Below are 27,602 nucleotides of genomic sequence, written 5' to 3' on the forward strand. Positions count from 1 at the left end.
ACCAGCACACTTCTGTATGTTGTAAAAACGTTACATGGTCGCTGCCCATATCATTGCATAATGCAGAAAATACACGAGAGTTCAGGGGCCTTGCGTTAACAAAGTTAACCATTTTCACTGTATTGTCCAAAACATATTGCAAGCTGTCAGGCATTCCCTTGGCAGCAAGAGCCTCTCGGTGGCTGCTGCAGTGTACCCAAGTAGCGTCGGGAGCAACTGCTTGCACGCGCATTACCACTCCACTATGTCTCTCTGTCATGGCTTTTGCGCCATCAGTACAGATACCAACACATCTTGACCACCAAGTCCATTTGATGTCACAAAGCTGTCCTGTATTTTAAAAACATCCTCTCCTGTTGTCCTGGTTTCCAGTGGTTTGCAGAAGAGGATGTCATCCTTAATTGACCCCCCATAAACGTAACGGACCAGGAGCAGTGCCAGGCCTGCCACATCTGTTGACTCCTCCAGCTTAACGCATAGAATTCACTGGCTTGTATGCGAAGCAGTAATTGTTTCAAAACATCTCTTGCCATGTCACTGGTGTGTCGTGAAACAGTGTTGTTTGATGAAGTCATTGTCTGCATAGATTTTATGGCCTTTTGCCCCAGCATTGTCACAGCCATATCCGCGGCAGCAGGAAGATTTAAGTCCTCCACAATAGTATGGGGCTTGCCTGTCCTAGCTACTCGGTAGCTCACCATATAAGACGTTTCTTGCCCGTTCTTATTAATGGTATCTGTTGCTTTTATACATATCTTACTACTCGAAAGTCATCTTAATTCTCCCTCAAAAAAATCCTGTGGCTTAATTTTCAAATTGGCATGTTTTGTTTCTTAATGTCTGCGCAAGAGTGAAGGTTTCATCGAGTTGTTAGATAGAACTTTTGCACATACAACACACTGTGGCTGGGGAAAGGCATTACTCCCAATATAAGTGAACCCCAAATCAATGTAGTTCTCATCATATTTGCACCTCTTCAATGGTCCAACGTCCCTGTCTGTTGTTCGGTGATTTTCCGGGTAAGGGAGCAGTAGCTCTTCGGCTGCATCAGATTCACAGCTGTCAGTGTCCATGCTAGCTGGGCTAACAACATATGTAGAATTACTGATGCGAGCATTGGATGTGCTCGTGGAAGCAGAACAACTTGTGTCGTCGACAGGTGCAGGTGTAGTACTGCTGGTAGTAGAATCTAGGGCCTTACATTTTTTTTAAACATTAATCCATTTTCGAGCAAACGGAATGAGCAGCAGCTATGATTGGCTACATATGGACCGTTAGTGGAATTCCTGCGAGAGAGTAATGGTTAATGTGATTGGATGTTCATTATTTGACTAGGCCACCTGTATTTGACATTGTGTTGTTATTTTTGCTGAACACTAGATGGTTAAAAACACGCATATCCCACTTTGGGAGTACCTGCTTTAGAGTATCTTGTTCCGTATAAGCCAAACCAAAAAGTCCATTGCATTAGAGTTGTGATCACAGAGCTGTTCACACTCTGTTAGCTCCTACGCAGCCTGAACTCCATCCTCGCTAGGCTACAACGGCGTTACTACTCTGCTGCGGCCTCTCGTCATGCTTAACACAGCAGGCGAACTGCTAACGCTAAGTCCTCAATGCTAACTCCTCAACACTACTCCTCATGTTGGGCTGACGAAATGCCCACTCCACAAAGTATGCCGTGCAAGGAAGCTGGATTCTTCCCTCCCGCAGGATTGGAAACCATTGTGTTAGGCTGAGCTCAGGGGGTTTACACTGTCAACAAATGTAACATCACCGTATCAGTGATGAGTTATAGGCTTATGGAGATAGGCAGTGTGGATCGGAGTACAGTAGAATACTCACAACAATCTCAAGGCCTCCTGCGACGGGAGTGTAGATGACTTTGTAGCCCTGCACATTGCCGTCAGCTGCTTCCCAGCTGGTGGTGAGGGTGGTGTGGGTAGGGTTGGTGACCTGCAGATTGGTCACTCCACCCAAAGGCACTGGGAATAGAGATACAAGTGTGGCATTATGATTATTATATGATTCTGTGATTATTGGAGACCATATTTCACATTTCCAATATTCCCAAATCACAAAATAGGCTGTATAGGCTACCAGTTCATTTGATGTTTCTACTCACGTGTCTTTCCATTCTCCGACTGGCGTTTCCCGTCCCTGACTGGGTAGATAGGCAACACTGATATTGTGTACGGTGTGTCAGGCTTGAGGTTTCTCAGAACAATGGCGGTGGTGCTTCCAGGTACTTGCTCCTATTTACACGAGAGAAAAAGTGATGAAACGCTTTATCACAGTTTAATTTCCTAAACGCTATTTATGAGGTCATAAGGTGAAAGAGACCCACCATTTCCTCTGGTGTTCCTCCAGCCACAGGAACGAAGAAGATCTTGTACTGGCGCACGGCTCCGTCTGCTGGGTCCCAGTCCACCTTCAGAGAGGTCATGGTGGGTTCAGTCACCTTCAGGTTCTTCACTCCCCCCAACGGTCCTGGTGAGGAAAACAACATTAGAACCAAAACTATAGAAAACCTGGCCCTCATCCATTATATCCCTCTTATCTCATTAATACAAATAATACAGCATACAGTGGGTACTAATGACAATTTATGAGATTTATGCATGCCCTGGCATCTGAGTTGTTCTGAAAAAGTGGAAGTGTCTCTTGGTTGCAATCAAGGTTCACGCATGGCGAAAGATTGCTTGGATGTCAGCGAGTCTTACTTGTCTTTCCATTCTCAGACTGCCTTCTGCCCTCTGTCTCGGTGAAGACAGGTACCAGTGAGACGGTGTAGAGGGTGTCTGGTTGGAGGCCTCTCAAGACAGTGCTTGTGGCAGTAGCAGCCACAGTTTCCTAAAGATTACACAAACACAACCCAACTATTAGCCTCTACCCATCCCAAAATACATGTGTTATTATATGGCAAGCAATGGGGAAACAACCATTTCTGCACTATCAGCTACAGCACTCATCCTACCATGGCCTCAGCAGCTCCACCAGCAGCAGGTACATAGAAGACTTTGTACTCCTTGACTTTCCCATCGGCTGGCTCCCAGCGCACATTCAGGGTGGTCATTGTGGGGTTGATCACCTGCAAGTTCTTCACTCCACCCAGGGGCCCTTGGACACACCAAAGTTCAAGTTAAAAGCCATTAATGAAGAGCTACCCTCTACTTATGATACTCTGAAAGTATCATTATCTCCGCCCCTCGTCCGATAGGCTTACTTGTCTTTCCATTCTCAGACATCTTCTTGCCATCTCCCACTTCGTAGACCGGCACGACTGAAACGGTGTAAATGGTGTCTGATGCGAGGCCCTTCAGGACTGTGTTGGTTCCAGCCACAGTCTCCTTTACATTATGCAAACACAATACAAGTATTAACGTTTGCCCACTCCCAACATAACAATAACTAAGGTTATATAAATCACAAAATATGACAAGCAACTATATTCAGTCAAACAGGAGTGTATAAGGATTATGAGTACTCATACCCTTGACAGTAACCACACTTTCTACACTGTCAGTTACCAGTCCTACCATGCTTTCAGCTCCACCGGCAGCAGGTGCATAGATGACTTTGTACTCTTTGACTTTCCCCTCGGCCGCGTCCCATTTCACGTTCAATGTGACCATGGTGGGGTTGGTCACCTGCAGGTTCTTCACTCCACCAAGAGGCTCTGGACACACCAACCAGGGCTTTAATAATATAACTTGATACTGATTGATAGTACTTATTACAGTACCATCGTATCTTATGGAGTTTGCATGTAGTTCAAATCCAGCAAAAAAAAAGAGTTATCCTCTCCATTGATGATACTAATTGGTTTCAAGGCCATTAGGCAGTCCCTGAAACATTCTACTGATTACATTTGGTATTGCAAGGAGTCTGTATAAAGTTTAAATACAGACTCAATGTAGAGTTATCCTCCGCATTGGTGGTTATTTATGGATTCACTCCATAAAATCGTCTTTTAAGAAGGCCATTATCAGTCCCTGAAAAGATCACTGAATAAGTGATCTTTAGAAGATCTTTAACGATCTTTAGACTTAGATGTCAGCCCGTCTTACTTGTCTTTTCGTTCTCAGACTGTTTCTGTCCATCTCCCACTTCATAGACAGGCACCAGTGAGACGGTGTAGAGGGTGTCTGGCAGGAGGCCTTTCAGAACCGTGGTGGTGGAAGTGGCATCCACAGTCTCCTTTACATTACACAAACACAACCCAACTATTATTAACGACTGCCCACTACCAACATGCCAACAATACATATTTTGAATGGCATGAAAACAACCATTTCTAACAACACTGTCAGCTAGAGTACTAGTCATAATTACTGATGAGGGGGAGAAAAAAAAAAATCGCTATTTATATAATCGCAAAATAATTTGAGGGAGATAATATATTGATATTTGTCTCGTTTTGTAAAAAAGTTACCATATATATATATATATATATATATATATATATTGTATAATAATAATGGTGAAGACATAAAAACTATGAAATAACACATATGGAAACATGTAGTAACCAAAAGAAGTGTTAAAAAAATCTAAATATATTTTATAGTTGAGATTCTTCAAAGTAGCCCCCCTTTGACTTGATGACAGCTACCTTGTCACAACAAAACTGGCTCAAACGCATTAAGAAGGAAATAAATTCTACAAATGAACTTTTAACATGGCACACCTGTTAATTTAAATGCATACCAGGTGACTACCTCATGAAGCTGGTTGGGAGAATGCCAAGAATGTGCAAAGCTGTCATCAAGGCAAAGGGTGGCTACTTTGAAGAATATAAAATATAACATATTTTGATTTGTTTAACACTTCTTTGGTTACTACGTGATTGCATATGTGTTATTTCATAGTGTTGATGTCTTCACTATTACTCTACAATGTAGAAAATAGTAAAAATAAACCCTTGAATGAGTAGCTGTGTCCAAACTTTTGACTGTTACTGTCAGAGCTTGAGAGGATCTATAGAGAAGAATGGGAAAAACTTTCCCACTACAGGTGTGCCAAGCTTGTACCCAAGTGCCTTCGGAAAGTACTCAGACCCCTTGACTTTTTACAGATTTTGTTATGTTACAGCCTTATTCTAAAATTGATTAAATTGTCTACACCCATAACGACAAAGCAAAAACTGCTTTTTAGAATTTTTTGCTAATTTATTACAAATAAAAAACAGAAATATCACATTTACATAAGTATTCAGACCCTTTACTTAGTACTTTGTTGAAGCACCTTTGGCAGAAATTACAGCCTCGAGTCGATTTGTGTATGACGCTACAAGCTTGGCACACCTGTATTTGGGGGGTTTCTCCCATTCTTCTCTGCAGATCCTCTCAAGCTCTGTCAGGATGTATGTGGATCGTTGCTGCACAGATATTTTCAGTTCTCTCCAGAGATGTTCGATCGGGTTCAAGTCCGTGCTCTGGCTGGGCCACTCAAGGCCATTCAGAGACTTATCCCGAAGCCACTCCTGCGAGTGTCTTGGCTGTTTGCTTAGGGTTGTTGTCCTGTTGGAAGGTGAACCTTTGCCCCAGTCTGAGTTCTTGAGCACTCTGAAGCAGGCTTTCATTAAGGATCTCTCCTAACTTTGCTCTATTCATCTTTGCCTCGATCCTGACTTGACTCCCAGTCCCTGCCGTTGAAAAACATCCCCACAGCATGATGCTGCCACCACCATGCTTCACTGTAGGGATGGTACCATGTTTTCTCAAAACGTGACGCTTGGCATTCAGATCAAAGAGTTCAATCTTGGTTTCATCAGACCAGAGAATTTTGTTTCTCATGGTCTGAGAGTCTTTAGGTGCCTTTTGGCAAACTCCAAGCGGGCTGTCATGCACCTTTTACTGAGAAGTGGCTTCCGTCTGGCCACTCTACCATAAAGGCCTGATTGGTGGAGTGCTGCAGAGATGGTTGTCCTTCTGGGAGGTTCTCCCATCTCCACAGAGGAACTCTAGAGCGCAGTCAGAGTGACCATGGTGACCTGGTTCTTGGTTACCTCCCTGACCATGGCCCTTCTCTCCGATTGCTCAGTTTGGCTGGGCAGCCACCTCTAGGAAGAGTCTTGGTGCTTCCATTTAAGAATGATGGAGGCCACTGTGTTCTTGGGGACCTTCAATGCTGCAGAAATGTTTTGGTAACTTCCCCCAGATCTGTGTCTCGACACAATCCTGTCTTGGTGCTTTACGGACAATTCCTTTGACCTCATGGCTTGGTTTTTGCTCTGACATGCACTGTCAACTGTGGTGTCTTATATAGACAGGTGCGTGCCTTTCCAAATCATGTCCAATCAATTTAATTTACCACAGGTGTACTCCAATCAAGTTGTAGAAACATCTCAAGGATGCTCAATGGAAACAGGATGCACCTGAGCTCAATTGCAAGTCTCATAGCAAAGGGTCTGAATACTTATGTAAATAAGGTATTTCAGTTTTCAATTTTTAATACATTTGCAAAAATGTATAAAAACCTGTTTTCGCTTTGTCATTATGGGGTATTGTGCGTAGATTGCTGAGGATTTTTTTTTTAAACAATTTTTTAGAATAAGGCTGTAACGTAACAACATGTGGAAAAAGTAAACAGTCTGAATCCTTTCCGAAAGCACTGTATGTATGTCTTTGCTACTGTAGTTGGCTGTACCTGCTCCAGAATTCCAGTATGTTTCATCCTATAGCTTGTTTTCTATCTTATTTTAAATAGTGAGCCAACATGCGTTTAGCACATTTATTTCCCCGACTGATCAAAACCAGTTCTCTCTTGTCTCTCTGCAATTCTCTCTCGTGAGAATTGCAATATACATAGTTTTTTGGCAGCTAAGTATTGTGATTTCGTATTGTGAGATCCCTGGCAATTCCCAGCCCTACCTACCATGGCCTCAGCACCACCACCAGCAGCAGGTACATAGAAGACATTGTATTCTCTGACTTTCCCCTCAGCTGGCTCCCATTTCACGTTCAGTGTGGTCATGGTAGGATTGGTGATCTGCAAGTTTCTCACTCCACCCAGGGGCCCTGGATACGCCAAAAGAGGCTTTAATAATATCACATTATATTGATTGATAGAACTTAATAAAGTACTATCATATCAAGGTTGTATGAAGTTCAAATCCAGCAATGAAGAGTTATCCTCTCCATTGATGATACTAATGGGTTTCAAGGCCATTAGGCAGTCCCTGAAACATTCTACTGATTGAACTTGATATTGCAAGGAGTCTGTATAAAGTTTAAATACAGACTCAATGTAGAGTTATCCTCCGCATTGGTGGTTATTTATGGATTCACTCCATAAATCGGCTTTTAAGAAGGCCATTATCAGTCCCTGAAAAGATCACTGAATAAGTGATCTTTAGAAGATCTTTAACGATCTTTAGACTTAGATGTCAGCCCGTCTTACTTGTCTTTTCGTTCTCAGACTGTTTCTGTCCATCTCCCACTTCATAGACAGGCACCAGTGAAACGGTGTAGAGGGTGTCTGGCAGGAGGCCTTTCAGAATTGTGGTGGTGGCAGTGGCATCCACAGTCTCCTTTACATTAAACAAACACAACCCAACTATTAATGACTGCCCACTACCAACATGCCAACTATACATGTTTTATATGGCAAGTTGAATGGAAAATGTTATGTTTGTGCTTTTCTAATAACCAATTTCTGTGTTCATGCAAGGGACTGACTGAATGAATCCTCACTATCAGCATCTGCAATTTGGCAGTATGCCCAGAACCTTGTTTTGAGAACGAAAGAATATCTCAGTTTCAAGGTTATAGCTTGGAGAGAAGAAGCCTTGTGAGGTATTGGTCTGTCACATTCATGAACCAGTATTTGTCGGTCACATGCATGAACCAAACATGAATGATGAATTAATTACGAATAATGATTCAACTGAATCATGCAAATATAACTGTCTGTGTACGCAGTACATTAGAGGACTAACGGACAGCCCCCGTGGAGCTCCTGACAGACGTGTACTATGTTGCATCAAGTTTGTTGGAACCTCTCCAGCTAACGTACAAAAACAATTATTCATAAAATTTGACTTTGAGTATCCCTCTGTAGAATTCCCACGACACAAGCAATGGGGAAACAACCATTTCTACACTATCAGCTACAGTACTCGTCCTACCATGGCCTCAGCAGCTCCACCAGCAGCAGGTACATAGAAGACTTTGTACTCCTTGACCTTCCCATCGGCTGGCTCCCAGCGCACATTCAAAGTGGTCATGGTGGGATTGGTCACCTGCAAGTTTCTCACTCCACCCAGGGGCCCTGGATACGCCAAAAGAGGCTTTAATAATATCACATCATATTGATTGATAGAACTTAATAAAGTACTATCTTATCAAGGTTGTATGAAGTTAAAATCCAGCAATGAAGAGTTATCCTCTCCATTGATGATACTAATGGGTTTCAAGGCCCTTAGGCAGTCCCTGAAACATTCTACTGATTGAACTTGATATTGCAAGGAGTCTGTATAAAGTTTAAATACAGACTCAATGGAGAGTTATCCTCCGCATTGGTGGTTATTTATGGATTCACTCCATAAATCGGCTTTTAAGAAGGCCATTACCAGTCCCTGAAAAGATCACTGAATAAGTGATCTTTAGAAGATCTTTAACGATCTTTAGACGTAGATGTCAGCCCGTCTTACTTGTCTTTTCGTTCTCAGACTGTTTCTGTCCATCTCCCACTTCATAGACAGGCACCAGTGAGACGGTGTAGAGGGTGTCTGGCAGGAGGCCTTTCAGAATTGTGGTGGTGGAAGTGGCATCCACAGTCTCCTTTACATTAAACAAACACAACCCGACTATTAACGACGGCCAACATGCCTATGCAACCCTGTTTGACTGAAGATACTGTAGTTGTTTACCATATTTTGTGATTCATAAAACAAACTATATCAAACAATACAGTGATATGCTAATTCTTATCTTTGGATGTGAATTGTTGGGAGTATTTTCTACAGTCAGCCAACTGTAAGCTGAGAGACTTCCTATCGGTCCTACCATGCTCTCAGCTCCACCGGCAGCAGGTACATAGATGACTTTGTATTCTTTCACTTTCCCGTCGGCCGCCTCCCATTTCACGTTCAGGGTGGTCATGGTGGGGTTGGTCACCTGCAGGTTCTTCACTCCACCAAGAGGCTCTGCGTAAAACCAAATGGCTTTAATATGGGGTTTCAAACATTTGACTGTGTGTTCTTGTTATAATATTGATTGAACTGAAGTCAAAATCCTGTACAAAATGGTCTTATCTTCTCTATTGATTGTACTCTAAAATTATACATCTATTGGGGGAATGTTGTGGGTGTTCTCTGGCCTGTTATACGCCTGAGGGTTCGAGAGATCCTGTCGTCAGGTCCACTTACTGGTCTTTCCTTGGCCTGAGATGTCTTTGGCCTCTCCGCTGGGGTAAATGGCAGCCACAGTGACAGAGTAGGGAGTGTCAGGCGTTAGCTTCTGGAGGATGACACTGTTCTTCTTCCCTCCGACCTGGGTCTGTTTGGGAGACAACATGTCAACAGTCAGAGTCTTTTCCGTGTCTCTGGGAGGATAGAACATCTCACTTCAAAGTTTAAAGAGCAATACATTATAAAGGGCTGATAGATGGATGACAAGTAACACTGTTTCAATGGTTAGCGCTTTCCTCGGCTCTGAGACAAAATGCCCTGAAGCCCACTAGCTAGCTACCCCGGCAGTTGAGGCCAAGCAGAGTTGTTCGACACTGTCCCGGGGAAGCCATCCAAACGTGACCAATGTAAACTCCAACTCTATCAAAGCAGCAATTGAGTTTCTCTATAATCAACCAATACATGAATCATTTATTTCCCTGATGCCATTTGTGTGAACAGAGTTGCTCATTCAAACACCTTAGGAGAAAACAATTGCCTTTCTCACACTACTCTGTTCATCAACAGGTAGTATGTAAAGGGAAGACGAAATGGTCTTGAGGGACACTGGACGTCATGGAAGCCTTTTACGTTGCAACATCATGCCGATTAATGGGCACTACGGTAAAGCAAACAACTATTGACAGCAGGAAGCGCTAAAGCCATTGAGCGGAAAGACATACGATGCCATTTCCATTGCATTTGCTCATATCTGACATATCTACTTCGCAGCTCACCTCAGCGACACATCCGCTGTTTGTGCTTTGACCTCCCTAAACCATCATATCAGAGAAAGGCACTTGAGGATCCTCATATCACCCAAGTGTGAACGTCATGCCTGGCTTATATGCCTCATGTTAAATCAACAAGTCTTCAGACCCACAGCAGCAGATGTCTCCATACTGTTTTAAGTGTACAGAGACACAGTACTAGAATAGCAATAATGTGCTATGACGGGATCAGATGTACATGCAACAGCTCTGTCCCAATGGTGTCATGTTGAGATCACGGTTTAGAGAACTGACACCTTGTTTGGGGTGCCCTGTCATAACTTCTCAGAGACACTTAGGAAAATTGTCTAACTAACCAAATTCTTTTCATATTAGCGCATTGTCAACCGAAAAAGACCCCCCAAAAGCCAAAAGTTCCTAAAGGAATTCCCAAGCAATTTCCGTCGCTGCTCACAATTAGGTTATCAGTTAGGAATGTGGGCTTGGCTGCCAGATACAGTAAGTACACAAACAGACCGGATAGGAAGACAATGTCATGATCAAATGTCAAACTAACGATGTGCAGGAAGACAAAAGAGCCTGTTGTTAATACATTTACATTTTACACATTTTAGTTCTGGTCCCCTGTGGGAATTGAACCCACAGACCTGGCGTTGCAAGCGCCATGCTCTGCCAACTGAGCCACACGGGACTACTACTTAGGGGGGGGGGGACCACTAGTGGGTCCCAAGAGGCAAGGGATTTCATGTTACAATGAACCAATTCAGAAAAGCTTCAGTACTTCTATGCACACGGATTTAGCCCTTTGACTTTAAAGGCATAGTTTTGGCCGAGTTACAAAATGACATATTGGTTTCGTTACCCTGTAAGCAGTCTCCGGAAAATGTATGACAGCAATCCATTCTTTGGTTTAGTTTTCCTGGCACTATTTCCACATGCTAACGTTGTAGCATTTGTGGCACAAATCCCATTGATGTCATGGGACCGATGTTAGCCGTTTTTGCACGTCATGTCCAAATCATCCAAAAGTATCTCAAATGTATTGCTGAAAGTCACTTACAGATGATTTTAACATGATGTGCAAAAAAATGCTAACACCGGTCCCATGATTTGAATGAGATTTGTGCCATAAATGCTCAAACGTTAGCATGTGGAAACGGTGCCAGGGAAACTAAACCAGCGCATGGATTGCTGTCATACCTTGTCCATAGACTGCTTACAGGTTAAGAAAACCAATATTTTATTTTGTAATTTGGGTGAACTATCCCTTTTAAGGTTTTGGGCTGTTTATCTGTTGGCCTTAAGAAGTACTGATGCACAGCTTTTCCCATTTTCATCATTGGGGTTAAACTACTTCAGTCACATTGGAGAAATTACACTGATAACAACCAACATCACCGCTCACTTACAGACCAGAAAGTAAGAACAACCTACTCTAAATTATAGGTAAGTAAACTGAGAGATATCATACCCAGAAGGTATAATTAATCAAGTTAAAGGATTTAGTAGTCAGGGTCGTCATGGGCGGCCAAAGCTTATCAGTTGCTCAAAATACACTCTTAGTTAGAATTATTCAAATATTTCAAGAAACTACTGGAGGGTGTGTGACGTACTGAGAGAGCTTTGCCTCCTGCCACAGGTTGGAAGGAGATCTTGTAGTTCTGTACGGGACCTGGGGCGTGGTCCCACTTCACTGTCAGAGTGACCGTGGTCGCGTTGAACACCTGCAAGTTCTGCGGAGGTCCAGTGGGAGCTAGGAACACATTACAATCAATACACTGACCCAAGACAGTGGTCATGTATATACAATGGCTGCAGGGCACATGACACAGCCTTTACCAATTCCCAATGATCACTTGGGGGTCATGAAGCTGGATGAAGCAGTGATGGTAATGATAGGGGGGTGAGATGATGGGAACACATGATTTGGTGATGAAGTACACATGATTTGGTGAGGAAGTACACGTAAGCGAAACAAAAGGAGAGTGAAGCAGCCGGTAAGGTTACCATTAAATATGGCACATGCATTTCTAATGATGGGGACATTGATAAGGAAGACATTGTGACATGATGAGGCTTGACATTAAAGACATGAGGAAGGACAACATTACGGCATGAAAAACGACATTAAATGACACGAGAAATGATATTATGACGAATGGTTGACAATGAGGTGTCTGTGGTGGAATGTCCGGTCCCTGCGGGTCAGTAGTCACACTTTCGCATTTGCAGCTCTTTAAAGGCACATCAATGCACATGCAGATGATGATTTATTTTTAAGTGTGTTTTCCATCAACAACACTGTCATTATCGTTCGCATTACCATAATAATTATAGTCATGAATATTACAATGACACTGTCCTTCTCCGTTTCAAATAACATACCAGGTGTGGTCATCTTTAACACTGGAAAAAGAGAACGTTAAAGAGAACAACAGGTTATTCCAATAGGCTGTGGGCCACATCTGTGGTCTAACTGGAAAACATGAATGGAATTGATAGGAGGATGACAGAGGAGAAGAAGAGAAGGGTCAACCTACATGTGCGCTGGCTGCCAATCAGGTCCTCGCTCTCTGACTCGTCTGGGTAGATGGCCGTGACGGTGACATCATACAGGGTGTCCGGATCCAGGTTCTCCAGATTATGGGACGTTACATCACTGTTCAGGATAGACTGGAGAGGGGAGGGGTGGGGGGGGAGTGAGAAAGGGAGAGGGAAAGAGAGAGTTGAGTGAGAAAGGGAGAGGGAAAGAGAGTTGAGTGAGAAAGCATAAACAGTCACATTTCACCACTCCATTCAATCCTGTCCGCTCTATAGCAGTAGATGGTCCAGTCAACAATCACCGTCGGCTTGCCACTTGATCAACGTACATATTGGAAGTTGTTCTCTCCCTTCTTGGTCCAGCCAATTCGGTAGAGGGCCACGTCAGGGGCCCCGTGTTCCCAGGTGGCCCTGAACGAGGTCTGGGTCACCTCGGACAACTTCAGATTCTGCGGGGCAGGAACAACATCTGTACACATGGACAGAGACGTGAGAGAGGGAGACGTGATTATTATGAGGAAGTCCTGAGAGATGAGGCACAGCCATTTCATCAGAAGGGCTGCGAACCATGTGAGGAACATTTTTGCAGCGAGTCCATTTTGTGGAACAATCGTCGAAAAAATGGGTTTTTGCGTGTGAGTGTGTGGAAAACAAAATGTCCTCAAATCATCTGTGATTAATGATGAAGAAGGCCCCATGCAGTGAGTGACAGCAGACACACACAAACACACAGTTAAGTAGACACACACACACACACACACACACCCTCCTCCTCAGGGAACAGTGGCTTCATGTTTGGGCTTCATCTCGATAGACGAGAGGCTGAATCCAAGGGGGATCTGCAGACTCAATTCTCACCATTACAGACACACTAATCTCTAATCTACTGCTCGTCAACCAAACAATAAATCAGACAAACGATTGTGTACCTGTAATGGCTTGTCCAAGCATAGAGTTTCCAATGCCTTCGTCGTAAACTGGGGTGACAGCAACGTCGTACTCAGATTGAGAGATGAGGTTGGTAAGTGGCAGGTATGTTATATCACCATTGACTTCAACCTGGCAGAAAAGGGGTATTAGGATTATAGGATCAACAAACAATTAACAACCGTATTTTCTGCTGAACAACTAGCATGAACTCCCACTACTAACATTAACATAAACTCAGATTGTCCCATTTTGAACATTGATGTTAACCAACGCAATGTTCTCGAAGTGAAATCCCCCTCTTTCCTCTCTCCAATTTCTTTCCTTGTTATTTCTAAACGTCATCAGCACATTTGAGAAAAGCCTCATGAATAATAGTACGTGTCCTTAGAAAAGTCCTCCGGCTATATTGGTAATTCCAGAGGATGTTTAATGGTAGGAAAAACCCTTGAAGTCAAAAAGCTTCCAGCAGGAATGCGGATAAATGTCTCTTTCAATTCAGTTTCCACTTCAAACATCGAGAAAGAAAATCAAGAAAAAGGTGTCCATAACAGTGACAGTCCTCCAATTGTAACGTGGAGGAAAAATCTGTGGCAACCGACAGGGCAGACCTTAGAACATAAATCCACAGAGAGAGACTACTTTGGAGACAGCAGCCTTCAGATGTTATCCATGAGAGGAGCTGGTTGGATGTATCCAGTGGAGTCCCATAGCTCATCCATCAGTCATTTCTGGAGGTTCTTTCAGGGGTGTCCAAAGAGACACCTCCTTCAACATCAATTTTGAGCTTTCTTCACAGCTTGGCGGTCTCTTAAATGTAAGTGAGAAATGATGACGAGTGACGCCAGTGATATATCTCTGAGCCTGTGGCTGGGTGCTGGGGCCAGTGTCTTCTCTGACTGCCAGTCGGCTTCTTTCCCCACATCGACGTGTGCTGGCCTGCCCATGGAGTCAAGATCCCAGTCTACTGAAAGGGCTGCTATTATAACCCCCTGACTTCAGTGGCCTTCCCTAAACAGCTAGGCGATCATAGAGAACGTTGAGTTCCTCACTCACACTTTTCCCATGACCTCATGGCACCACTGTAGAACCTTGAGGACAGTATTAGTGTGTCCTAAATGACACCCCATTCCCTACATAGTGTACTACTTTTGACCAGGGCCCATAGGGCTTAACCATACATGTTATTTATTGCTGTAGCTAGAGATTGTGTTTCAAAACCTTTCAGATTGAAAGGAAAATTCTATATTACGACAGGCCTGTTTAAATGTGTGGTGCTCGCGTCACCTCTTTGAGCTCTCCTTCCTCTGGCTTGTAGGTGATGATGTACTTGAGGACTTTCCCCGGGGATGCGTCCCATCTGAGCTTCATGGCACTATGGGTGACACCAGTGATCCTCAGATTACCCGATGGTGGCAAGGGCACTGGGTAAGAGGAACGACAGAGAATGGGATAGAGAGGGAGAAAGAGAGCGTGTGGTAGAGGGGGCAAGGGAGTGAAAGTTAGTGAGTCTTAGACCCATCTATGTATTGTAAGGTAGTACACAGCTCTATGGTGGGGGAAAGAGATGTTGATACACTCCCATATCTATTGGGTGAAATACCCATGTGGCATCACAGCAACAAGGGCAACCAGTGAAGAACAAACACCATTGTAAATACAACCCATATTTATGTTTGCCTATGTTCCCTTTTGTACTTTAACTATTTGCACATAGTCACAACACTGTATATAGACATAATATGGCATTTGAAATGTCTTTATTCTTTTGGAACTTTTGTGAGTGTGATGTTTACTGTTACATTTTTATTGTTTATTTAACTTGTGTGTATTATTTATTTGACTTGCTTTGGCAATGTAGACATATGTTTCCCATGCCAATAAAGCCCCTTAAATGTCATTGAAATTGAGAGAGAGAGAGAGAGAGAGAGAGAGAGAGAGAGAGAGAGAGAGAGAGAGAGAGAGAGAGAGAGAGAGAGAGAGAGAGAGAGAGAGAGAGAGAGAGAGAGAGACAGAGACAGACAGAGACAGAGAGAGAGAGAGAGAGAGAAAGAGAGAGAGAAAGAGAAAGAGAGACGAGAGAGGAAGAGAGAGACACAAAGAGAGACAGAGAAAGAGAGAGAAATAAAGAGAGACAGAGATAAGAGGAACATACAGGTGACTCCTTGGTCTATGAGGGGGTTGCTGGCTGCCACTCCATGTAGGGCGAACAGGGTGAGTGTATACGCTGTGTCGGTGATAAGATCCTTCAGCTGAACATCATTCACATCTGCCCCAACTCGTACCTGCACGGCAGGGGAGGCAGGAGAGGGGGGAGGGGGAGAGGGAGAGAAGGAGAGGAGGGAGAGAGAGAGAGTGTTAGAGCAGGCCGGACGACAAAGGGGAACAAAACAACAAGACAGGACTTGTCAAAAGGACACTTTTTGAACACCTGGTTCACAGCGCTAACTGGTATGCCTGCCTTGCTGCCTTCAGTCCATAGTGAAATCCCTCTAAAGGGTACACTTACAGAAGCCTGCAGTTCAAAATATACAGCATTTGTTAAGATTTTCTTTGGTTAATATCATCTCAATGACTTCACTGGTGAAAAAATCATCTGCACAGGGTCAGCATGAGCTAGTCCTTCCCATTACCCTATGGGTCCAAAGGGTCTGTTTTTTGTAGGCCTTGCCTGAACACCACTGTAAACGTCCACTTCCTGAGATCATCATATTGCCATCTGGAATGAGTAAGGCCCCACTAGCAGAGGCCTTGGCTTCAAGGAGTTATAAACTGGATGGGGATATGCTGATCATGCACATGGAGCTCCTATCCAACGCGTCCTCCACCAGGATATGTGTGTGTGTGTGTGTGTGTGTGTGTGTGTGTGTGTGTGTGTGTGTGTGTGTGTGTGTGTGTGTGTGTGTGTGTGTGTGTGTGTGTGTGTGTGTGTGTGTGTGTGTGTGTGTGTGTGTGTGTGTGTGTGTGTGTGTGTGTGTGTGTTCTCCTACTCACCTCTTTCTCCACAGTGGGCACAGTGGCATTGATGGCACGGTAGAGCAGCATGTAGCCTGTCGCCCCTTCAGCCTTCTCCCACCTCACCTTAAAGGTGGTCATGGTCTCGTCGTACACAGTCAACTTGATCACCCCGGGTAGTGGCACTGCGGAGAGAGCAGGTAGGAAACCCACAGTTAGTCACCACCAGTCGAAGCTCTCCTCTATCCTGGCACCCCAACAGTGGAACAAGCTCCACCCTAACATCAGGAGAGCAGATTCCCTGCCCATCTTCTGGAAATGTTGGAAAACCTACAACCACAGCTACCCACCTAACTCTAGTCTATTGGCATCCACAACACAACCCAGCCACCCACATCTCTGTGTTTACGGCTGAGCCACACTAACAGATTACACAGGAGGGCCCTGGTCAAAGAATAGTGCACTATTATAGGGAATAGTGTGCCACTTGGGTTGCAAACGTCAGTGGTGAAAAGTACTTAAGTAAAAAATACTTTGAAGTACGAGTGGTTTAAGTCGTTTTTTGGGAGTATCTGTACTTTACTAATATTTGTTTTGCCAACTTCTACTTCATTCCACATTCCTAAAGAAATAATGTACTTTTTACTCCATACATTTTCCCTGGAACTGAAAAGTACTCATTACATTTTGACAGGGAAATGGTCCAATTCACACACTTATTAAAAGAACATCCCTGGTCATCTCTACTGCCTCTGATCTGGCGGGCTCACTAAACACATGCTTAGTTTGTAAATTGTGTTGGAATGTGCCCCTGGCTATCTGTAAATAAAAATGTAACACATGAATATTAGGAATTTGAAATGATTTATACTTTTGACTTTTGATACTTAAGTATATTTTGGCAATTCCATTTACTTTTGATACTTAAGTATATTTAAAACAAAATACTTTCAAACTTTTACTCAAGTAGCATTTTACTGGGTGACTTTTACTTGATTCATTTTCTATTAAGGTATCTGTACTTTTACTCAAGTATGACAATTGAATCGTTTTTCCACCACTGATCAACGTGTTCGCTTCAACTGACAACTAAAGGAAACTATGGTGACCTCACCCTACTATTACGGTGTCCAAGTGGAGGGCGACAAAACAATAACCATGCTTTGTGGGAGGGAGAAATATCTTCGCACATCCACCATGTAAATCAAAGGGACACATCTCAAAAAGTAACGACGTCCACTATTAAGTACAAAAAGAACAATGAAAGTGGTCAGTGTATTTGAACCATCATGTGAAATCATGTCCGTTTTCTTAAGACACTTTTAATGAGGCCCAGAAATGAGAGAACAATGGTTATTCTCCTCATAAGAAGGGAAACCTTAAGGGAACTTGTTGTTTAACCCTTTACTGCCACCAATCAGATATACACCCAATATAACCCTGGTGGTGTAAACAACCCTGTTTAACACGCCTCCAAGAGCAACATAAAGTTCCATCCATGTTCAACCCATTTAAACACAGCCTAATAAGCATGGAGGGCATGGGGATGTAGTTAATTTCAGCATCGTATACCGTAATGAAACAAATGAGCTCCTACACCAGTGGAACTCATTGGAGCGGTGTTGCTATCCCTACATTAACGTTCCCTTTTAATCATCCCTGAGGGCAACCGGCAGACGTCTTTGCGAAACTCATCTCATCTGCAGCTCTGCTGAGTCATTCAACTTCCAAATAAGGCTATTGGATTGGCTGAACCGGGCCACCTTTCCAGGAAGTGATTACAAGGTTTACTCTGGGTAATTGGGACGAGGTTGTGTGAGGAAATGGAAGAGGAATACGAGACAGAGAGGAGAGGGAGCAGCACGGCTGCAACACTTACAGGTGGTTTCAGTGCCCTTCAGTGGCTCTTCGCTGGTCTCCCCTCCGGTCACAGAGAAGACGTTGATCACATACTCCGTCAGAGGGGTCAGCTTGGTCAGGACCACAGTGGTGACCGCCCCATCGACAATCATCTGAGGAGTGCAAAGGAACACGGTCGTTAGGCAGGAAACCCCGCTTCAAAATCCAAGTACAACAGGAGGATTGTCCAAAAAGCTGAGCAGAAAATAAACAGCAACCGCAGATTCGTCATGGGATTATATTGGAATTACAGCAGGTCAAAGGCAAATGTCCCAACTAATACGGCACACATTTAGGAAACCCCAAAACAAAACTAACAAAACTAATCTTCTCGCACACATACTACTCTCTCTTCAAAATGTCAGAGGGCTATCCAAAATAACGGAGCACACATATCATCAAATTCAATGTCAAATCTGATTTACTTGTGTGAAGAAGATTTTTGGGGTCCAACGCAAGCATTTGAAATGAGGTGAGTGTGGATGGATAAGCCAAGAATCCGTTTCTAGCAGGAGAAGTTTTGTTACAAGTCTAAACTACAGGCCTATCTCAAACCTCCCCTTCAAAACATGGCCTCTCATGAACTTTCCGAACCCTTTCAGTCAGGCTTCCGGGCTATGCATTGCACTAAAACTGCCTTGGTAAAGGTAGTGAACAACCTCCTCTGTGCTGCTGATGCTCTCAACATCTTCATCCTTATCCTCCTGGGCCTGTCTGCAGTATTTGATACTGTCTGCCATTATATTTTAACTGACCGTATGGAGAGGCTTCTTGGAGTTTCCGGAACACTCCTTGCCTAGTTCCACTCCTATATATCTGATAGACAACGGTTTGTCTACATTGGCAACTGCAGGTCTGCCCCAGCCCCTGTATCACAAGGTGTCCCACAAGGCTCAGTGTTACGTCCATTGCTGTTTAGTATTTACATGCTACCCCTTGGCCAAATCCTCTGTCAATTTTTACTCAGATTTCACTGTTATGCAGATGACACACGAATCCACATCCACACAAACCCCAACTCCACTATGTCACCCCCCTCTGTTGTAGACTGTCTCTGTGAATTGAAAACTTGGATGACCATCCTCACCATCCCTCGCACCAGGCTCTGCTCCATGTGAGACCGGGCTTTAGCAGTTCAGCCCCCCAAAACTGGAACTCCCTCCCTCTCCATGTCAGAACCTCACAACCCATACACATATTCAAATCCACACTAAAGACGCACCTCTTCACATGGGCTTACCCGCATTCTCTGTTGTCTTAGCTTTATGCTCTGTCTAGTTCACTTGCCTTGTTAATCTGTTATCATGTTTAGTGTACTCCATGGTTAGTCTGGCCTCACGTTTAGTGTACTTTTATATACTTCTTGCTTTTTATCCTGCTGATTTTATTGTGTATGAAAAGTGTCTTTGGGAGTCGAGAAAAGTGCTTAAAATACAATGTATTATTAAACTGACTGGGTCTGGTCTTAGGTTGAGGCCTAGTGGAAACTCTTTCAGACAGGGCTCACTAGAACCACCCAAACCCTGATGAGGGCCAATGAAAGCAAAGCATGGAATAGATCCATTCCTTCACATAAATGTGAAACTGAATGCAGGTCTGCCTCAGCCACTGTTGTCCACTTCTCAAGGGTGAGAAGAGAGCCAAATTAATCTGATCAACATGATGAAACGGATCGATGATGACAACTCGGTGGATTTAAGCAAACAATTCACTGTGGATAACACTTGATAACCATGAAATCTCCCGTTTAGGCAGCATAGAAGGCAGTTCCTCCTTCAGAAACTCCTGGATAAACAAAGTGAAATGAGGCCGTTGCCTAAGTGACCCTGATCACCTCTGGCAAGATGAACCATAGAGGTCTGAGAGAGGAATTCAGAACAAAAGGAATAATAGAGCCAATTCTCTGTTACACACTCGTCTGCATATTTATTTGGACAGTGAAGCAACACATTTAATTTGGCTCTATACTCCAGAATTTTGGATTTCAATCAAATGTTTCATATTAAGTGACAGTACAGAAAGTCACCTTTAATTTGAGGGTATTTTCAAACATATCTGTTTTAATGTTTAGAAATTAAAGCACTTTATGTATCTAGTCCCTCCATTTCATGGGGTAATAAGTATTTGGACAAATTTACTGACATGTGTATTCAAATAGTCAAACTTTGAGCATTTGTTCCCATATTCCTAGCGCGCAATAACTACATCCAGCTTGTGACTCTGCAAATTTGTTGGATGCATTTGCAGTTTGTTTTGGTTATGTTCCACATTATGTTGTGCCCAAATAAAAATGTGTGGTAAAAAATGAATTGTGTCATTTTGGAGAAACTTGTATTGTAAATAACAATATAATATGTTTCTGAATACTTCTACATTAATGTGGATGCTACCATGATCATGGATAATGATGAATGAATCGTGAATCATGGTGAGTGAGAACGTTACAGAGGCACAAAGACTCATACCAACCAAGACATGCTAACTTCTCACCATTACCAATAAAAGGGGAGGTTAGAATATTTTATTTGGGGGGTATGATATTTACTCCTCTATAACATTCTCACTTCACTGATAGTGATAGACTTCATATGTATATACTGTATTCTAGTCAAGGCTCATCCTATATAACTACTGCTGTACACACCTTTTCTATTCACATACTGTCTATACACATCATTCACATACATACAGTGCTCGACTTGGACTGAAATAGGTGCCGGTGCTCATGTTTGGTACTGTTTATATTTAGGTGGAGGAGTTCAACAATACTTTTCAGCTAATATTTTATAGGAGCAGCAGGAGCTCAGGCAGTAGAACATTTGGAGCTAATTTCCAGCAATTCTATCCATTTTTTTATTTTCTATTTTACCTTTATTTAACTAGGCAAGTCAGTTAAGAACAAATTCTTATTTTCAATGAGGGCCTAGGAACAGTGGGTTAACTGCCTGTTCAGGGGAAGAACGACAGATTTGTACCTTGTCAGCTCAGGGATTTGAACTTGCAACCTTCCGGTTACTAGTCCAACGCTCTAACCACTAGGCTACCCTGCTACCCTTGACGTGGGTTTTCGTACTGCGTATTTATATACTGTCACGACTTCCGCCAAAGTTGGTCCCTCTCTTTGTTCGGGGCGGCGGTCGAAGTCACCGACCTTCTAGCCATCGCTGATCCTCTTTTCATTTTCCTTTGCTTTTGTCTTGCCTTGAATCGCACCTGGTTCCAAATCCCATCAATTACATGTTGTGTATTTAACCCTCTGTTTCCCCTTATTGTCTTTTGTCGGTGATTGTTATTTGCAAGTGTTTGTGCACGTTGGTCCTGTCGTGCGTAGGGCATTGTACCCATTTGTTAGATTTGTTATGTTCCCCAGTGAGTTTTTGTTTAATAAACTGCGCCGTTGGAAACACAGTTCTCTCTCCTGCGTCTGACCTCTCTGTCGCCACACAGCTCATTCTATTATTTCTACCACTGTACATTGCATTTTAGTTCAATTGTATACACTGGATTCTTTACACAGATCACTCTAATATACAGTGTCTAATGCTGTACATAACAGTCTTAGTATATAGTGTAAATTAATCCGGTGTATTTACATATGGATTGCATTTGGATTACTGCTACAGTGCTATTTGGATATTAATTGGATTCGTTCCGACATTTCTTGATTTATTCATTCAATTTGTATTATTATTATTATTATTGTGTACTGTTTGACAATTTACTGCATTGTTAGCACTAGTAACCTGTGTATGCGACCAACAAACTTGGATTTGATTGGATTTTGGGTGTACTGTATCTAAACCAGGTGTGAGAGCTGACGCTCTTCAGTTCAAATGCAGTAAACGTGGAGAGATGTGCTGAGCTTGGAGAGGTGAGGTAAGTGAGGTACAGTACTGTTGGCTATAGGCTTACCTGTTCGGTGATTCCTCCCACCACGGGCATGTAGTCGACGCGGAACTTTTCCACAGGACCTTCAGGGCCGGTCCAGGTAGCACGGAACGAGTGGTGGGTTACCTCGGAGGTTACCAGGTTAGTGGGCGGGTCTAGGCCCCCTGCACGAGAAGCGGCGGGAATTGAGCAAACACGTCAAACGTTTCATGACCTGAACACTCCTCACAAATCTGTCCCACAAATCTGTCCCACAAATCTGTCCCGAACACCTTAGCCTCATTGACACAGGGCTGTTGGAGCTGTTTCTATATATCAGACCAAAGTCTTCTTGAGGAAATAGTTTCCCTCCCCGTGTAGTAAATCACCATTGTGTTTCCTCCTGAATTTGATTTAAGGACAGGAGTGTGTCCAAAAAATAAAAAGTTTCCATCAAATGGGTGGACCTTATGGAACATAAGTGAAGAAACTCAATTTATCAAGTGTGTGAGGCAACCTTCGAGACAAAATCCAAGTGTTGGCGTTCAATCGGTCTTTTTATTGGCTCGTCTCATCAATCACGCTACTCTTATTGCTATTCTCTGCCTTCTATGCTAATCCATTTATGCAACTGATGGGAGAGACCAGTACAGCTTGTTCTGGGTGACAGATTAAATTACTTTCTAATGCCTGCTCTCTGCCATCTGTGCTGCTTTTGGCATCTTAGATTAGAAAGACCCCTAACCGCTGTACCAAGTACAATACACAGCTTGACTCTGGAGAATCATTTTACAATAGCAAAACTTTAAGTTGAGCATTGCTTCACAAATCCATGTTTCTCTCAGTGATTGGGAAAGAGTTCGATAATTAGAGAGAGAGAGCGAGAAAGCGAGAAAGAGAGAGAGAGAGAGAGAGAGAGAGAAGAGAGAGAGAGAGAGAGAGAGAGAAAGAGAAAGAGAAAGAGAAAGATGGCCTTACAGTACCTGGACCCTTCACACTGTTACAGAGGTTGATGGTGAGCTCATCCACTATGTCTAGCAGGAAGGAGAAATCATTCACATTGTACATGTGAATCTCATCTGGGTCTGAGGCAATGGATCTCAACTCATTCTCATCAGCGTTCTTCACACCTAAAAGTCACACAACACCACAATATTTACTTATGTGGGGTCTGGACAAAAATATTGTCTTTTCATCCATCTTTTTCATACAGCCCAAGCGTTGAAAACCTTCTCATAGTAAAATGTCTGTTTTCACTTGACATGGTCACGACCTGATGATTCGCTGAACCATGACAGATTTAGAGTTATACACTAGAAGGGTCACTCACCGATGGCGTAGAGCTCGATGTTCTCATCCCTCAGCACCTGGGAGTTGGTGATGATCTCGTCCTGCGACTTGCCGTCAGTAATGAGCACACCGATCTTGCGCGAGTCCTTACGCAGTCCCACGTTGGTCTTGAAGTTGTTTGTGAGGATATAGTTCAAGGCCATACCTACAGAGAGACATTCGAGAGATTGTTTAGAGGCCCAGTGCAGTATATTATTTTATATCATTTCCAGAAGTTGGAATAATACTGTGAAATTATGAAAATTATGATAATCCCATTTTCGTGTAAGAGCTGTTTGAAAATACTGTTTTGGTGGGATGGAGTTTTGGCCTTCCTGGTGACATCATCAGGCGGTAAATTAGTTAATAGACCAATAAGAAAGAGAGTTCCAAACCTCTCTGCCAATAACAGTTAGTTTTCAGTTTTCCCCTCCCCACTCAGACCACTCCCAGACAGTCCTAGAAAGATTATTGGTTGAGAAATTGCTCTTTGCTAAGAAGATATTTTTTTAAATATTTTTTTACCATTTTCATTTAAAACAATCACACTGGGTACTTAATTGTTAGCCTGAAATTATTTGATATTGAGATAAACACATCTGCTTGGACTTTTATCATGATTAAGTTAAGTGAAGTTATTTTAAGTTAAAGTAAGTTAAGTTAGCTTAGGTTTTTTAAAACAGATGACAGCTCGGAGTTATCCCTTCATTTGATGATACGTCACCTGTCATGGTGTTTCCCCCTTTGTAGGGCAGGTCAGCCACAGCTTTGAGAAGCCCATCACGGGTTGGGTGGGCATTCAGATGCCACTCAGTCTTGGGGTCTCCACTGTACTGAACCATACCTGGAGACACACACAACACAGCATGAGACTATACCTACCTCCAATCAAAGTGATTGTTCAGAATGTAACATTGATTTTCAATTATGGCATCAACTCCAGATCAAACTCAATTGAGTAGGGTGATGAACCTATGCCATCGTACACATTGCTAATGGGATTTGATCAAAATAAAGATTACCGATCATGACTCTATCAGGGTGGATGTCAAAGACACCAACGATGCGAGCGATGAAGGCGCGGATGGTTTTGAAGTTCAGACGGCCAATACTCCATGAGCCATCGACCAGCAGGATGATGTCAGCCTTGGCCTGGCTCTTACACTTGGCTTCTGTAAGGGGTGGAGGAGAGGGCCGTGAAAGGGAGGCCTGATACCATGGACACCCCTCGGATTTGACCACTTAGTACAGTCCATGTAGTGTGACAGTAGAGAGGAAGTGTGTAGGAAGGGACGAGGAGAGGGGTGCCAAAGAACAATAGAATAATAAAAAAAACAGTTTCAGACAGACATGCACAGGCAAAATACACACACCAAATACAGACATCAACAAGCAGGAGGCAGAAAGGCATTACAAATATCACAATAACTATACTAAAAAACAATACATACTATACAATAATGTTTCTACAATAAACTATCTATTGCTTCAACATGTTTTGCAGCAGTATTTTTATCTTGCGGGGGGGGTCAACTATTTTCTTTCCCCTGGGGGTCCATCTTCTTTTTTTCTGTGTATATCCAAAAAGCTTTTTGTGGCCTGCGGCTCTTCGGGATGCTTGTGGGGTTTCTGTCGTTGGGTTTGTCCCCTGCCTCTGAACAACAAGAGCAACCAGCTCACAAACGATATATGAGAGACTCCTCTTTCCGAGTTATTGCACATTCCTGCTGTGCTCGCTCCTCGACACCTGTGGGGGTGAAAGGGTGGTTGCTCGCTCGTCCTGCAGCCGAGCAAAAGGACCCAGAGTCGTTCAGACACGGAGCTATGCAATCTGCCCACTGTATCTGCAATTGAAAACAGGTTAGAGGAGAAAACAAAACATTTACCCACTTTCTTTACTGCAGCATGGACAAACAGGTGCTTGACGATGTGTGGGGGATAGCCCCTCGTAAAATGTGTATCTGGTTATATATGGAAGCAGTTTGTTTGAGTTACACAACGTGGGTAAACAAAACGCTTGTAAGTTCAATGTAAGTCTATGAGACATTCCCCAACAAAACCACCTGTCATCAACTGAGACAGTAAGACACTGTAGAGGAGTCTTAACGACTTAAGTCTGGTCATGATGGACTGGAACGTCCCTCGCTCTGCTCTGATCGGTGCGGTGGGCAGTGTGTCACTGTGTGTCAGTGTGTCTGCTCCCCGTTACTGAGAGGAATTTCGGGCCACGGTCAGCAACTCTCTTAGGGTCTTTTATGAGAAACATTTTCCTAGCCGCATAGAGCTCTGCTTCACGGCAGCTCGGGTGCACTGCATACTCTCCTGGTTGTAAAACATCTCTAATTAAAAGCAGAGAAACGTTCCCCCCCCAACTAAGTAAAAATGAGAAATATGAACTTTTGCATGTCAGGAAGGATTAAGGAAGAAGAAACAATATGGCTGCTGGGTCAAATGGGCACAGTGATGAGAAATATTTGTTTGTGGCAAAAGATACACGAACATGTTTGGCACGCTGAACGTTTGGAGTTGTGGGGGAGTGTAAGTCATCACACAGTGACACTGCAAGAAAAAGGAGGTCAAGACATATTACCCATAATTAATTCATCCTACAAATATCATAATGTCTTGCTTATCACCATGCTGCGATAAGTATCATATGCACCATATGAAATTACCCTGGTACCCTGGTTCAGTTTCCTGGAGCGTTTGTGAGAACTCTACAGAATATGTTTTGCTTTCACGAGACCAGAAAAATAATTGTTTCTCGTGCGATTAGCAAGACGCACATTCTCCATGACGTTAGCGAGCTAGCTTGTTTATAACGGGCCAAAAAATGTCACCCGACTCGCGCTGTCGCGTCACAGTACCTGGTACTCTGGTCCTGGATCTTGGACCCGCTACTCACGCAGGTCCAGAATTCGTTTCAGCCAGTGTTCGATTGCCTTTCGCACATGCTTTAAAGCGTGATCAGGGTACCAAACGCTCCAGAGATTTTTGAAAGTGCCTTTAACATGATATGAGGTAGAAAAAAGGCCATTGAAGCCAAACAGCTATAAGTGATTAGAATTGATGGCAGTGTGATGTGGTGCTTTATTCCAATGAGTTTGTGATGTGGATTAGTTTAGACAGACACATAATTCCCTGTAATGGGATGATTAGCGTCATACTCTAACTCGCAGTGGAAAAGCCAGCTGTGGCTGGGACATTGTGTGTCTGTGGTTTGGTCTGTGTGTCTATCTGAGTGGTTGTTCTGTGGCTGCCTCCAATACGGCGCCCTATTACCTATATAGTGCACTGCTCTGGTCAAAGCTAGGAAATGAGGTGCCCTTTAGGATGCAACAAATGTCTGTTTGTCGGTAGTCGGTTACGTTATGGTATTGTAAGGTTTTACCGTTCCAAGGTTCCAATGGGACTTCGGGTGCATCGGAGAGGGTAGTCTTCTCCTCTCCAGCCAGTGCAGCAGAATGCCCTCCATCAAACATTCCAAACACTGCTACAGAGTACTTGGTTCCGGCCCTGATGAGATGGAGAGATGAGATTCAAATGACTATAGTCAATAGTAGTGCACTATATGGAATAGGGTGCTATTTGGGACGCAGAAAATGTCACAAGGCAGAAGACTTCCTGTCTGGGGTTATAACTTCCTGTCTCTCACCGGAGCTCCTCTAATACCACAGTGTTGTCATAGGGCCCAACCAGCAGCTCTCCTAGGTCGATATCATTGCCACTGGGGTGGAATGTGACCTTGTAGCCACGCACATCTCCAGGGGCTGCGTCCCAGGAGACTCTGAAGCTGGTCTTGCCAGGGTCCGAGGTTTTCAGGTTTCTGGGAGCTTTGTAAGGTGACACTACAAGGGAACAAACAGAGCAAACATATCAGTTCAAACTCATGAAGAAAGATTGTAACTTCATCTTTGGCAAAGCTAGCCATTTTTCAATGAGATCAGCCAACCCACATT

The 27,602-nt window shown here is 43.4% G+C and overlaps 1 protein-coding gene and 1 non-coding gene across 17 annotated transcripts in view; both read right to left on the reverse strand.

The window, feature by feature from the left end:
- LOC118386573 (collagen alpha-1(XII) chain-like) overlaps positions 1-27,602 on the reverse strand; it is a 93,794-nt gene that overhangs the window by 38,168 nt on the left and 28,024 nt on the right. For 3 of the 16 annotated variants that reach the window (XM_052523373.1, XM_052523375.1, XM_052523376.1), the window contains exons 16-45: positions 27,299-27,491; positions 27,035-27,159; positions 24,666-24,815; positions 24,368-24,487; positions 23,645-23,809; positions 23,298-23,444; positions 22,360-22,499; positions 18,428-18,560; positions 16,588-16,733; positions 15,749-15,878; positions 14,881-15,017; positions 13,596-13,725; positions 12,996-13,135; positions 12,666-12,798; positions 12,511-12,531; positions 11,739-11,878; positions 9,374-9,503; positions 9,012-9,151; positions 8,657-8,786; positions 8,132-8,274; positions 7,405-7,534; positions 6,880-7,022; positions 4,071-4,200; positions 3,540-3,679; positions 3,227-3,350; positions 2,978-3,120; positions 2,724-2,853; positions 2,348-2,490; positions 2,126-2,255; positions 1,846-1,985 (exon numbers count right to left, since the gene is read on the reverse strand). In XM_052523373.1, the coding sequence (XP_052379333.1) occupies positions 1,846-1,985; positions 2,126-2,255; positions 2,348-2,490; positions 2,724-2,853; positions 2,978-3,120; positions 3,227-3,350; positions 3,540-3,679; positions 4,071-4,200; positions 6,880-7,022; positions 7,405-7,534; positions 8,132-8,274; positions 8,657-8,786; positions 9,012-9,151; positions 9,374-9,503; positions 11,739-11,878; positions 12,511-12,531; positions 12,666-12,798; positions 12,996-13,135; positions 13,596-13,725; positions 14,881-15,017; positions 15,749-15,878; positions 16,588-16,733; positions 18,428-18,560; positions 22,360-22,499; positions 23,298-23,444; positions 23,645-23,809; positions 24,368-24,487; positions 24,666-24,815; positions 27,035-27,159; positions 27,299-27,491 (4,046 nt within the window). The remainder of the gene's footprint in view (positions 1-1,845; positions 1,986-2,125; positions 2,256-2,347; positions 2,491-2,723; positions 2,854-2,977; positions 3,121-3,226; positions 3,351-3,539; positions 3,680-4,070; positions 4,201-6,879; positions 7,023-7,404; positions 7,535-8,131; positions 8,275-8,656; positions 8,787-9,011; positions 9,152-9,373; positions 9,504-11,738; positions 11,879-12,510; positions 12,532-12,665; positions 12,799-12,995; positions 13,136-13,595; positions 13,726-14,880; positions 15,018-15,748; positions 15,879-16,587; positions 16,734-18,427; positions 18,561-22,359; positions 22,500-23,297; positions 23,445-23,644; positions 23,810-24,367; positions 24,488-24,665; positions 24,816-27,034; positions 27,160-27,298; positions 27,492-27,602) is intronic. The other 13 variants (XM_052523374.1, XM_052523377.1, XM_052523379.1 and 10 more) reach the window with 13 other exon arrangements.
- On the reverse strand, positions 10,744-10,817 carry trnaa-ugc (transfer RNA alanine (anticodon UGC)). The gene has a single exon. It is a non-coding gene; the product is annotated as a tRNA-Ala (tRNA).

The sequence above is a fragment of the Oncorhynchus keta genome, chromosome 8 (assembly GCF_023373465.1).
Source record: "Oncorhynchus keta strain PuntledgeMale-10-30-2019 chromosome 8, Oket_V2, whole genome shotgun sequence".
Lineage (NCBI taxonomy): Eukaryota > Metazoa > Chordata > Actinopteri > Salmoniformes > Salmonidae > Oncorhynchus > Oncorhynchus keta.